This window comes from Phocoena phocoena, chromosome 2 (genome assembly GCF_963924675.1).
Source record: "Phocoena phocoena chromosome 2, mPhoPho1.1, whole genome shotgun sequence".
Lineage (NCBI taxonomy): Eukaryota > Metazoa > Chordata > Mammalia > Artiodactyla > Phocoenidae > Phocoena > Phocoena phocoena.
Window position 1 is genome coordinate 161107554 of NC_089220.1, and position 13220 is coordinate 161120773.

At 43.2% G+C, this 13220-nt stretch overlaps 1 protein-coding gene across 4 annotated transcripts in view; it reads left to right on the forward strand.

The window, feature by feature from the left end:
• Positions 1-12255, forward strand: part of NRP1 (neuropilin 1) — a 137405-nt gene extending 125150 nt beyond the window's left edge. For 2 of the 4 annotated variants that reach the window (XM_065872801.1, XM_065872803.1), the window contains exons 13-17: positions 704-841; positions 4344-4615; positions 5106-5202; positions 7295-7345; positions 9431-12255. In XM_065872801.1, the coding sequence (XP_065728873.1) occupies positions 704-841; positions 4344-4615; positions 5106-5202; positions 7295-7345; positions 9431-9720 (848 nt within the window). In that variant the 3' untranslated portion in view covers positions 9721-12255. Of the gene's footprint in view, positions 1-703; positions 842-4340; positions 4616-5105; positions 5203-7294; positions 7346-9430 lie in introns of all 4 variants that reach the window. The other 2 variants (XM_065872802.1, XM_065872804.1) reach the window with 2 other exon arrangements.
• The last annotated feature ends 965 nt before the right edge of the window (positions 12256-13220 follow it).

Consider the following 13220-nt stretch of genomic DNA (forward strand, 5'->3'; position numbering starts at 1 on the left):
CTTTACTTGACTTTACACTGAGGCTTTAAGTGGGGCAATTTATAGGCAAATCTGAAAATTCACTAAAACAGCAGAGGCTTCCAGTTAAAATTACCTGACCTGATATAAAGCACAGAAGTAAAAAATAATCTTATGAAATGCTTCAGAGATCTGCCGGTAAAAACCTGAAGCATAAGCCGGTGTGGTGAGAATACAAATAACCTCCAGGGTGAGATATTCAGCCAAGTCACGTTGCTAGACTTTTGAGGTTCATGGGTCAATCTCTAATTAAGATTCTTTTCATTGGTGGATATCAATTTATATGACTCATCCTCAAGAGCAGAGTATCTTTCATATTAAGTATTGCGGAAATAGGGAGAATGCTAACATAATATACATGTAATATACATGCTTTGGAAAGTAACCTTCCTGGAAATTTTATGTAGCAATTTGACAGGCAGTCCATAATCTTTTTGAGCTGGATAAAAAGAAAAAATTATTTTTAAATGTTACTAAATATGATGTTGTAAGCATTTGGACTTCTCCACGCATCTTTTGAGTTTCGTGGTAATCCTGGATTTTGTGGCTTTCCTGGAATTTTCAAACAGACATGAAGTTATGTAAATCATGCTTTCCATGAACGAATTAAGGACCTCTCTGACCTAAATGATTAAATGTGTCTTTCTCTGCTTGTCTCTATTTTTTTCCTTTCCACCCACTGAAGAGTTTCCAACATATGGTTTTAACTGTGAGTTTGGCTGGGGTTCTCATAAGACGTTCTGTCACTGGGAGCATGACAGTCACGTGCAGCTCAGGTGGAGTGTGTTGACCAGCAAGACGGGACCGATTCAGGATCACACAGGTAACGGAGGGCTCACTGTGGCCACATTGCTTTGAATTAGAGAAAGTGTTACTGTGGAGGGTTGATGGGTCTCTGAGTTTAGGGAGTTTAGAAAATACCACAGAGCATTCACTTCTGCTTTTCTTTTCTGGAATTAACATCATGTCCTTCCCTAGTAGAGATTCCCTTAGGCCACTTTGTAGAGAATACTGATTAAATGTGGCAACTCATTGACCCCTCTGAAAAAATAGCAAACTTGGCAAACCAGTGTGTGTGAATTAATACCTGTTTTCTACTTTTTCTGAACATTTTTCATGGGAAATTTCAAAGGTATTCAAAAGTAGAAAGGAAATAGCAAAATAAACCCTCTCTGCACATAACCCAACTTCAACAACCATCAGATCCTATGAGTCTTATTTTATCTCTAGCATCCTGACTCTGGATTGGTTGGAAGCAAGTCCAAACACCACCATAGATGGTGTCATCTCAGTTATTTTGCAGCTGCAGAAACCATAAGTGAGCTTAACGCTTACTCTCCTGACCCATGAAGTGGAAATGGATTGGGGTAAGGGTAGAAATCTTGTTCTTTTGAGGAAGATTGTAAATGTAGCCCATTCCCTCTGAGCAGATAGAAACCTCGCCACACCTCAACCCACCTCACCTCCTGTCTTACTTTCCTTCTAAGATTAATTAGGGTTGGGGTACATAGGGAGCCGTCAGCCACTTTCCTCCTAGTCATTTTATCACCCAACTTGAAATATGGAATAAAGAACCATCAGTGCCCTGCAGAAAAATGCACATGCATACCCTCACACACACACACACACACACACACACAACCCACAAACTTCTGCTCTGATCAGTGATACCGACAGGACTGCTTCCTCAAGTCATGTTGCCCAAAAGAGACCCCAGAGGGGCATTTGCTGGTGCTGAGAAATCTCATTAAGCCGAGTTTCCCCATGCCTGTGCTTGGGGTGAGTGGGCCAGTGGGCCGACGGACAGGCAAAGGGTACTTCATGCCTTTCCCACTTTGTTGTTCACTTTTTCCCCTGTGAATACAACCATTAAGTAGGTTGAATAGGCCTCTTTCCATCACAGCTACTTCCTTTCCTAATAAGAATGACAAGGAAATTGGATAAAATTGGACTCCTTCAATTCTGAGACACTTTCAATTGAATCTTAAGACAAGCAGTTTTAGAAAACTTAAAATACTTTGACTGTAAATGGCACCGTACATAGAAATGGCATCGAATTAACCAAATGCAATTAGCTGAAAGGAAGGCAGTAATGGTGGAAAAACTGATGCAAAGTGAAGCAAAATGGCTCAGTAGGATCTGACATTCAAAGGAGGTTAAAAGCTATGTTAGCCAGAGAGAAAAGCTAAAAGGCTTGCAGAGCTACAGTGCTAATTGAGAAAACGGAGAGAGAGTTCCCGACCCAGAGCTGTGATAAAATCCCTGAAAGGAGAGACATCAGCACTTTATGTGTTGGAGTGTCAGAAAAGGCGGGCTTGTCTTAGATTAGCGGCTGAGAAGTGCGATTCCTTCAGAAGGATTGGTCTCTTTTGTCCTCCCAGACGCCCCCATTTACTTGGCAGTGGTGCCAGGTCTGCCCAAACCAGGAGGAACCCCCGCAGCACTAGACACACAATCATTTGCCAAGAGAGGTGGGTGAGCCCGACATCTGAAAGGCAGGAACTTGTTAACATGAAAAAGTCTGAATGAAAAGAGCCCCCCCCCACCACAGGACACACGCACACAGCCTGCCACAGATCACGTGCGCCACTTTGCAAATCTAACGTGGAGATTTCAGAACATGAACACTATCTGCGGCCCAATTTTGGATTTATCAGAGGAATCCCACATGCTTTTCTGCATTTGACCTCTAACAATGAAGCTATGTTCCTCCTTCCAGAGGATTTCCGAAACCCGCATCTTCCTCTGCTTCATTGCACATATGCTATCGAGCCGCCCGCATACATGGCAGATGCAGTGAGGGGCACTGGAGATTCAGGTGGAAAGGAGGGAACCCAGCCCTCGAGGTGCTCACAGTCTGGTTCTGGGTGGGAAACGGCTCCAGCGGAGTGGGATGAGGGTGTCCAATGGCCGGGGGAGCAACAGTGGCAGAAGACAGCACAGGAGGGGCCAGAGAAGCAGCCTGACTCGGGGACCATCTAAGCTACGCATCCTCAACGTCATTCTTCTCCATAAGATCGGGGACGGGGGGCAGCAGCAAGATGGGGGCATGTCTTACCAGCCCGTCTTGGTGGGCTGAGTGAAGTGGCACCATAGACAGGTGAGCTCACAGACAGGTGAGCATCATTGGGTAAATCAGTGGGAGGAAACAAACCCCAGGGGTGACTTGAGTCTGCGTGGTCCAGAGCATCACACATAACTCCCGGGGCCATGGTTTTTATTTCCACCCTCCTTTCATTTTCCCCGCCCACCGGTTTTATTAAGAGTGCTTGGGAGCCATCTCAGACAAGCAGCCAGGTGAGGGAGGAAAGCGACTGAGGACACATCCACTTCACCTGGACGCTGCTGACTCAGGATGCGCCCACGTACACGCAGTGAAAGAGTATCTCCCAAGCACACCAGCCTCTGGGGCAGCACACCGAACATCCTGCTGCCCACTGAGGCTCAGCATCAGATGCATATTTTCAGCAGGTGCGGTGTTATAGTAGCATTGCTATTTGCAGAGCAAACAGTGAAACACGAGTTGTGTGTTTAGACCAGGTGGTGGCAGAAGGCAGTGCTCCCACAGGGGGTCATTAACAGCAGAGCCAGGAGTTAGTCCTCCAAGCTCGGCAAGCATCTCTGTTGCCAAAATGGCAGGTTCTAATAAGCCTCAGAAATGCAGCCTCACCTCTCCTGGAACCAGAAGCCCACATCAAACAGAAGCGGGGCTCACAGCTGAGTTTCAGGCTCTCAGGTGTATTGAAGGAATTTAAAAGCCATTAAAACAAACTAGGGGAAAAGAATCGAAGTTTGGCGGAAAAAAAAAAAAAAAAGATTGCCAGATTATTTGGACAAACTGCAGCTTTATTATCAAGCAGTTACAGTGACCAAAGCATCATCAACCAGAAGTCTACCTGTTCCAATGGTAAATAGATAAGAATACATCTAAATGTTTCCATTTAGTGTCTGTGTTCACGTGTGTGCTGCTGAAGCAGTCTTAAAGTTGCATGAAAATAGGTCTTCCTGTACATCCGATCTGCTTGCAATGGTGCAGAGACCAACACAAGTCATAGCCCGTGTCCGTGTGACAGTGCGTTCCAGATACGTGGTATCAGACGAGCGCTGTTTACAGCCTCTGTCACAAACGTGCTTTCACAGAAGCTGAGAGCAGAGCCTCCAGTGTCAATGAGGTTTCCATCTATTGCCCACTTTCCCTTCCCCTGCACAATTGGGTTCTGGTGCTCAGCCCAGGAGAGAAGGTTTGAGTAGCAGAACTTGATAGAAAAGAGACAAAGGTTCATCCATTTGGCCACTCTCTTTAACACAGCTCTTTGTCACAGCAGGAGATGGCAACTTCATCTACTCCCAAGCTGATGAAAACCAGAAAGGCAAAGTGGCTCGCCTGGTGAGCCCTGTGGTTTATTCCCAGAACTCTGCCCACTGCATGACCTTCTGGTATCACATGTCTGGTTCACACGTGGGCACGCTGAGGGTCAAACTGCGCTACCAGAAGCCAGAGGAATATGACCAGTTGGTCTGGATGGCCATCGGACACCAAGGGGACCACTGGAAAGAGGGGCGTGTCCTACTGCACAAATCTCTGAAACTTTACCAGGTGGGCCCTTCTCTAGGATGGGGCGGATAGCTGTTTTGGGGTCTCTGGGGTAATATTTGAAAGTTATGCAAATGAGATGCAGAAAAAAATTCCAAATTTTATTTCAGGTGTTTCGTGAACCTGAGACACTGCTGCAATGATGGTAATCTCAGTAGCATATTTCACAGTCTCCTAGATTACAGACGTAGGACCGACTGCTGAGAAAGAAGGGAAAATGCTACTCAATAATTATTTGGGGCTGTCACAATGAACATTCCTTTAATTTGCTGCTTTTTTCCAGTTTTAAATTCTGTATCATACAAAGATACAGTGAGGAGAAGTTTTATGCCATCCCCAAGCAGTTAATATGGATTGAAGAGCAAATCGTGTGATCTTTCGAAATCTCACGAATTTCATTTACGTTCTGTGACTTGAGGTGAACAAGCATTTGTAAGCACTGTTATCTGGGACCCAACATTTAAATACTGTGAAAACGATCTCATTTTATTAGGTGATTTTTGAGGGTGAAATCGGAAAAGGCAACCTTGGCGGGATTGCAGTGGATGACATTAGTATCAATAACCACATCCCTCAAGAGGACTGCACAAGTAAGTATGGGTTGCTGTAGAAACCAAAGCAGTGCTTGCTCAGGGCACGTGTCTTTCCACTGAATGGTCTTTGTTGTGCTCATTTGGACCTCGAATTTTAATGTGGGCTATAAGCACATCCTATAGAACGCATGGTCTGGTGCAACAGGGCATAAGGCCAGGTCAGTCTACCTTTAGCTGCCCCATTATCTAACCTGGTTCACTTAGAATGTCTGGTTGGTACCCACAAAACTACACAAATAATATGCAATCCAAAGATCATAGCAAAGAAGAAGCTCACAGTTTCCAGGCTGTGTACGCCATGCCTAAACATTGTGATGAGAAGCGGAAAACTCAGACAGCTGGATAATTCCAAATATCTGAGTGTGTCCACAAGCAGCAGGCCTTTGAAATTCTTTATCACAGTGGATTTAATGAAGATTACAATGTGAATGAATCGTAGACACCATCATTCTTCACTTTATTACAAATAAGTAGATGTTTCTGACTCTAAAAACAGTTGAGTTGACTCAAAAGAATAAAGGAAATTTAGAGACTTTGCCTAGTATTTCAGAGTTTATGGATTTCATCGGTCTGGTGTATATGAGTAAGAGTCTGACGTAGGAAACCAATTCATTCTCGCGGTTCTTGATATGTAATTATAAATAGCACCACTAATGGCAATGTAATAGCACAGTAATTAGTCTTAAGCTCCATTTGCTACACTTAAACTTTTGTTATATATCATTATATAATAGGATGTTAATTATAACAAAATGGAATAACCCTATTGGGCAAATTTAAGACAAAGGAGGCCTGTCGGCTATGATGGGTTTTTGGTCATTTCGGCAATTTGCAAAGCTTTTATTATACAATGTATTGGATATACGTAATCCCTAAAGTGGCAATAATTTGATAGGGTTGATTGAAGAAATTGGGGGGAAAAAGAGGACAGTCTTACCCAAAGACTGCTTCCTGCCACAGTACTTTGCAGATCTTCACAGAAAATAAGGCTTAATATTTAAGTTGCAGCTACTTTACAAATTCCCCACATCCAGGTCTACACAGTTAAAATGTATGTTTCATGCAGTTACACAGGGCACGTACTGCTTGCTTTCCTATTCCAAGATGAGAAGGTTGATGGTGATGTTTTTGGAATGGGAGAGCAATCTCTACCAGCTGAAACCAAGAAATACATTCAATCTGGTTCAACAGGTTTTCACTGACCACCTTCTATGTGCAAAGCAGCATCCCAGTGCTACAGTGAATGTATAGAAGCTAAGACAAGTCCATGAGCCTTTCTGTTTTCATGTGACTCATCTACTTAGCTGTGCTTACTGCTGGGCATTATACTCACAGCTAAAGTCACAGCTAAAGCACCATTAAAACTTTGTGTTGCTGTAACAATGAAAAGGCATCTAAGATAATTCTACAATTATTCGACAGATATATTTCCTTGAATATTTAGCCATGGATGCTGGGAGATTATCAGCTCTTTGTTAATTATTCATGCATTAATAAATATTTATTGAGTCACCGCGTATGTTCTGAACACTGTTCTAAATGCTGGGGACATAGAAGTGAACCAGGTCCCTGTGTTCTACTGAGAACCATAAGGGATACCAGAACTCCACTCCCTCCAGATGCTTTCTTTTTTTTGGTAAGACACAGGACACAATCTCTGGCCTTAATGAGCTGACATACCATATGAGAAACTAACACTTACGAAGCAGTTATCTACAAAAGCACAGGATGGTAGCCATATGTGCAACTCCACTTCTGTTTTCTATTTTCACCAGATTTCCCCACACTCCAAATGCCAAAACCATTTCCCTCCTCCCTGCTCTTCTCCTAAGACAACACACTCTGCTCCAGTAGTGCTTCCTGGATTTAGATCTGACACCAATTCCCTAGTCATTTAACACTGCCTCTCTATAGCTCTCCAGTTACTTGGTGGGGTCAGATTGTACTAAAAACTCCAAAGGAAACCCAGCAGAGCCATTAGTGGTGTGTGTGTGTGTGTGTGTGTGTGTGTGTGAAGGTTTATGTAGTTTGTGTGTACTGTATTTGGTTGGCAGTTCAAAATCTCTTTCAATTTTGTTTGACTTGTCAGAACCAGCAGACCTGGATAAAAAGAACCCGGAAAGTAAAATCGACGAAACAGGTAAATTTGTCTTGCTGACCGATTTTTAAAATATTTTACTGTGGCTTTCAGTATATTTCTGAAGAAGCTTTCTGGAACTCTGGTGTATCAAAGCAGCTCACATGAAATAAACACCCACATCCGTGGTACTGTGCCTGGGCTGTCGTCAGAGTGCCCTCTCCTACCTGCTCTGCAGACTTGGGAGCCTCACGCCGTAAGAGGCGCAGCCTGTGTAGGGGGGTGAGCCCTGGGGACGTGTGCTACCCTGGCCATTCCCTGCCTGAGCTGCAAGAGGGGACCCAGAGGGCAATGACGTGAAACACTCTCATTTTGTAACTATGGGCACAGGAAACTAGTGAAGATTGTTTCTTACCCAAAGACCTGCAATAATTTTCATATAATAATTTGAAACCAGCCCAAATTCTTGTTCCTGGTTTATATCCAGCTATAATCTTTAGAGACCGGGAACCCAATTTCTGTGATAATCTGTTTTGTTTGGGCCATCTGTTCCCAGCCTCCTCTACTGAAACCCTCGTTTTGCGATAATGATCACAGTATTGATGACAATGATGCTGACGATGCTGATGGGGGTTTATTGAGTAGCTAGTATGTTCCAATCGCTTTACATAAGTTATCTTATTTAATCCTCACAGCCGCTCTCTGAGTGTATTTATCCCCATTTTACAGATGAGATTGAAACTCAGAGCAGTGGCTTGGCCTTAAGTAACACAGCAAATTACATGGTAGCCTCGGACTTCAGACTGATTAACTCAAAAATGCGTGTTTTCGTTGAACACTGCTTTGTGATCCAACGCAAGGCGTTTGTTTGGTCGGAGTTAGGCCTTGCCTGATATTATTTTATTCCCAGAAGTCTCTGCGCCTCCTGCCAGCAGTGGTGGTGTTGGACACTTGCCCCAGCGTCACTCACAGCTGCTGCCGGCAGTTCTGTGCCCTATCCATCAACAGCAGCACCTGTTGCCACTAGAAATGTGGACCTACTATAGCCAGACTTGGACTTGATGGAGACAAATAAAGATGGCCCCATGTCTGCGGTTGGTCATATTAACACGTGACTCATTTAGCTTAGTTATGTAGTCCACACTGGGTTGTAAACTTTATTAGAGGTTGTTTCAAAACAATGTTGCATCAAGGGAGAGAACATTAATATTGTCCCTATGGCTTCTTTCCCCCTATTTAGGGACTTGCGTCTCATATTTTTAGTTTTCTTTGATTGGAATCCTTGTTGATCAGAACACCATTAAGTAAACACCAGGCCTGTTGCACATCGACATTTTCTCTCATTTCTAGTCCCAGGTAATGAGAAGCAAAGCTCCCGTGTTAGTAATTTCTCATGTTCCACTCTAAAAAAAACATTTCCCCAGTGCCCGAGCGCAGAGCTGTGTGACCATCTGCAGTGAAACCACCAGGGGAGCAGAGATGCTGATTATTAAATGTGTTCTATTCAGCACAGCACTGACCCAGCTTCTAGACTGGAGCCATAAGCCACTTTAACTGTCAGCAGCAGGCATGCCCTCCTTCTTTCTGAAAGCCCTCTCCGTCATGAGTGAAACCACCATTGACTCAAGGAGGAAACTTGAAGGACAGCTTGGGCGGGTTCCTCGTGCCGGGTTTTGGGATCAGGCAAAGGCGCCGGGAATGGTTAAATCCCCCTCTAGACAAATGTGTGACGAAGCATTTTGCAAAGTTTACAGACCTCTTATCTGGCCAAGGACGATAAATACAGATTACAATCTCACAGCTGGCAGGCTGCATGAAATCGGAATTAGATTAGAACTGAACCCTGATTGTTTACCCAGAGTCAGTGGTTTCCATGCGCTAAGCTTCCTGTCAGAATCGCAGCACCAACACCCAATACCCTTCCCTCCCACCTTCAATTGCCAGCAATAAGTCAAACCTAAACGTTGGTGTTTCTTGGCGATGGGGGAGCCAAACCCCCGCTGCAGAAATCCCCCACAGGCTCTTGGGGAGGACAGCCCAGTCCGGACATGTGCTTCACTCCTTTCTCTTTCCTTCTTCTCCATTTCTCTGTCTACTGTCATCTGGTACGTTGGCAGCTCATGGAGCCGATTTCGTTTTTCTCCCCAGGGAGCACCCCAGGATACCAAGGCACGGGAGACGGTGATGAGAACATCTCCAGGAAGCCGGGCAACGTGTTGAAGACCCTGGACCCTATCCTCATCACCATCATCGCCATGAGTGCCCTGGGCGTCCTCCTGGGCGCCGTCTGCGGGGTCGTGCTGTACTGTGCCTGCTGGCACAACGGGATGTCGGAAAGAAACTTATCTGCCCTGGAGAACTATAACTTCGAACTTGTGGATGGCGTGAAGTTGAAAAAAGACAAACTGAATCCACAGAGTACTTACTCGGAGGCATGAAGGCAGACAGAGGTGACCAGGCGAGCAGGAGAGTGGAGCGGAGGACAGAGCTTGAGCTGGGGACCGGCTGATCTTTCACTGTTCAGGCTGGGAAGTGCGTTAATAATGCCAAGCCAGGTTTTCTCAGGAGCTTCGATGAGTTCGGCCGACGGACATGAACGACTTAGCTGTGTTAACAATCGGAATCCTGTACAGTCAGCTTCCTTCTGTTGGTTTCTTTTGAATAATCAAATGCTGGTGTTGAGACCAAGTATGATTGACTTAATAGTTCATTTGGACTCCCCTTTCCCTTCTCTCTCTCCCTCTTCTGGATTCTTTTCGGAAACTGCAAAATCCAAGATGCTGGCACCAAGTGTATTCAGTGGGGCCCTTTTGACGGACATGCTACCTGCAGCCCAGTGCCCAGAATATATTCGAGTAACCACATTTCAGTGGACTCCTGAAGCTGGCCTTGTGTATCATCGCCCGCGTTGTGCATAGGCAAAGAAGGAGTAGGATGTTTTCAGTTAAAGTACCGTAGCCTCAGTACCAGTCTAGCGTGTCAGCTCTGTTTACGAAGCAATACCGTCAGATTTCCTCGATGTTTTCCAGTGTTGTACTCAACCTTGTGCTGTGAACTCCATACAGAAAACTGTGCCATCACCAAACACTGCTGGCAACTGGGTGTGATGCCGACAACCACAACGAAGAATCCTTGGCACTGGCTGGTCTACGTCCTCTCAAGTGCCTTTTTGTTTGTACTGGTTCTCATTGTGTTACATTAACCCGCCCTGTTTCTCGCTGGTGAAAGCCCTCCTCTTGAATCAGACCCTGGTGGCCCACTGACTAAGAAGAAAGTATATTTTAGTGTGAGATGTCAGCCTCCGGGTAGGCAAGGGCTCCGAAGATTTGGCAACGTGGCTTAATTGTTCTGCTTTTTCCGTAGTTCAATTTCATGTCTCTTGACCCTTTTGTATAAAGCTGCAATATTCTCTTACTGTTCTTTCATATGGAATGTATTTTCAAATGTAAACTCTTTCTCTCCTATCTCTCTGTCTTTTTCCTCTCTTAGGATTTAAGCATTTGCCATTATCCAGAAAAGAAACTTGCAGCTTTAACCTGCTGGTAATGGCGAACACTTTTACTAGACTTTATGTTGGAAAATAAATAAATAAGGGAAATTCCTAACTTTGCCCTCCAAAGTCTAACTTTGGTTTCCTTGTTAACTGGTTAAAGTGACAGTATCTTTTTTCCTAAGCCATTTGTCTGTCTATTCCAATCGAAATGATCTTCAATAGAAATGTTTGCATTTAATAAAAATAGTGATAAGTTGAGAGAAGAAATAATACTAATTGGCTTTCAAGTGAGACCCAAAGGAATAGAGTTCTCCCCATATCCAAAAACAGGAGATTTTTACATCCAAATACACAAAAATGACCCGTGAGAGCCTTCTTGTTTTGGTATTGAGTCAGATAAGGGAAGTGGAAGAAAGAACAGTTAATTTAAGAAAGCGACAATAAATCATGGTGCCTGGGGATGAAGTATTTTAAGATGACAGAGGGGAAGAAAATGAGTAAAGTCAAAACAAATGTTTTTAAAAATTCAGTCTGCAGCAACCCTGAAATAACAGAGACTTGAATGAATGCTTCTAGAAACTTCCAGTGCCTCACAAACAAAAAGCCTGCCTTGGGGCTGTTAAGACCTAAGCCTCCAATGGCACAGAGAAGTAAATATCTTATCAGGCAGCATTGAATTAACCCAAAGAAGCTTTGGTTGTTTTCCGTGTATTTGTGCCATGCCGCGTTGTAGGTAAGAACTTCCTCCCTTCCGGCACTGCTGTAGGTCTCACTCGAATATATTTGTGGGAGTCACATTGCATCATGGAGGGGAAAGTCCATTCATCCTGGTCTAATTGAATTGAGAATGCCTTTTGTTTCCAGGAAAGTATTGATCACTATGAAAGAAGAATAGATTCTTATCCCCAGAGGCATCCATTCAGCCGTTATAATCGTACCAGGATGAAAGCATTAAGACTTGATTTACCTTTAAGGCAACAGACTTAACAGTTGTCTTCAGCCAAGGAAAAATGATACTGCAACTTTAAATTTGAAAGTATCTTGCACTGATAAATATATTTAAAAATTATATGTTTATAAAGTTATTAATTTGTAAAGGCAGTGTTACAAAATGTTCAGTTTATATTGTTTTAGATTGTTTCGTAATTTTAAAAGGTGTAAAATAACATATTTTTTTCTTTATTGAGATCTATAAAACTTTCTGTAGTAAAATGTTTTCATTTTACTGGTATATTATTGCTTCATGTTTTGTACCATCATAAAATTTTGTGCAAATTTTTTTTACAGAAATTTTTATTTTCTATGACAATATGACACTTGTAAATTGTTGATTCAAAATGAACAGCGAAGCCTTAACTTTAAATGACATTTGTATTCTCAGACACTGAGTTGCATAAAAAACCACACAGAACTGAACTGTAACTTAAATTCCAAACTATGACTACTACATTCCAAAGAAACAGTTGAATTAAACATTTTCCTAAAATATCCCAAACCTGATGGCTTTTATTATATTAGCTTTGTTATTGTTAAAGAAATTGGTATTATTCCAGCATCAAATAACTTTCAAGATTTTTTAAAGTTCTCTTTTAAAAATAATACCCTAATAAGGAGAGAAGATTAAGAAGACATTTCCTGAAAGAATATCAACCCAAACTGGATACTTGTCAAGATAAGGCATGAAGAATTTGGCATTATAAATGGAAAATTTTCAACTCCAAATCTTGTGTCAAATGTTTCTATATTCCATTTAGTAAAGTTTTTTTTTTTTAATGAAATTCCCAAATATCTGTTGGTAAGTTTTGTTCTTGTAGTAAATAGATAATAAATCTGACAGTGTTTAGGCATGCAGCTATGCTAAATTTTGAGAAAGGGCAAAGTTGAGCTACTTGGTAATTCTTAGGAAAATTTCTTTTCCATCTGGGACTAAAATAATAGTAGTGGTAATAATAATAATAATAAACAAAGTCAAGAGGGTAGGGTAGAGTAGAGTAAACCCTTAAGAAAGCTTGTTGCGGGCTTCCCTGGTGGCACAGTGGTTGAGAGTCCGCCTGCCAATGCAGGGGACACGGGTTCGTGCCCTGGTCCAGGAAGATCCTACATGCCACGGAGCAGCTGGGCCCGTGAGCCATGGCCGCTGAGCCTGCGCGTCCGGAGCCTGTGCTCCACAACGGGAGAGGCCACGACAGTGAGAGGCCCGCGTACCGCAAAAAAACAAAAAAACCTTATTGCAACACAACTGGCCTCCCCTTATCCCCACCATGTGCTAATGGTTCTTTCTTCACCTTTCTCTGATTATAGGAAAACTAAATTCTGAAGCACAGGGGTGGACTGCTCTGCACAGCTCTTCCCAGTGAATCAATATTCCTACTTCTCTCTGGACACTGACACCTTTGGCATCTTACAGGATTTAACTAAGAAGAGGACATTTTCCCTATTCAGTGG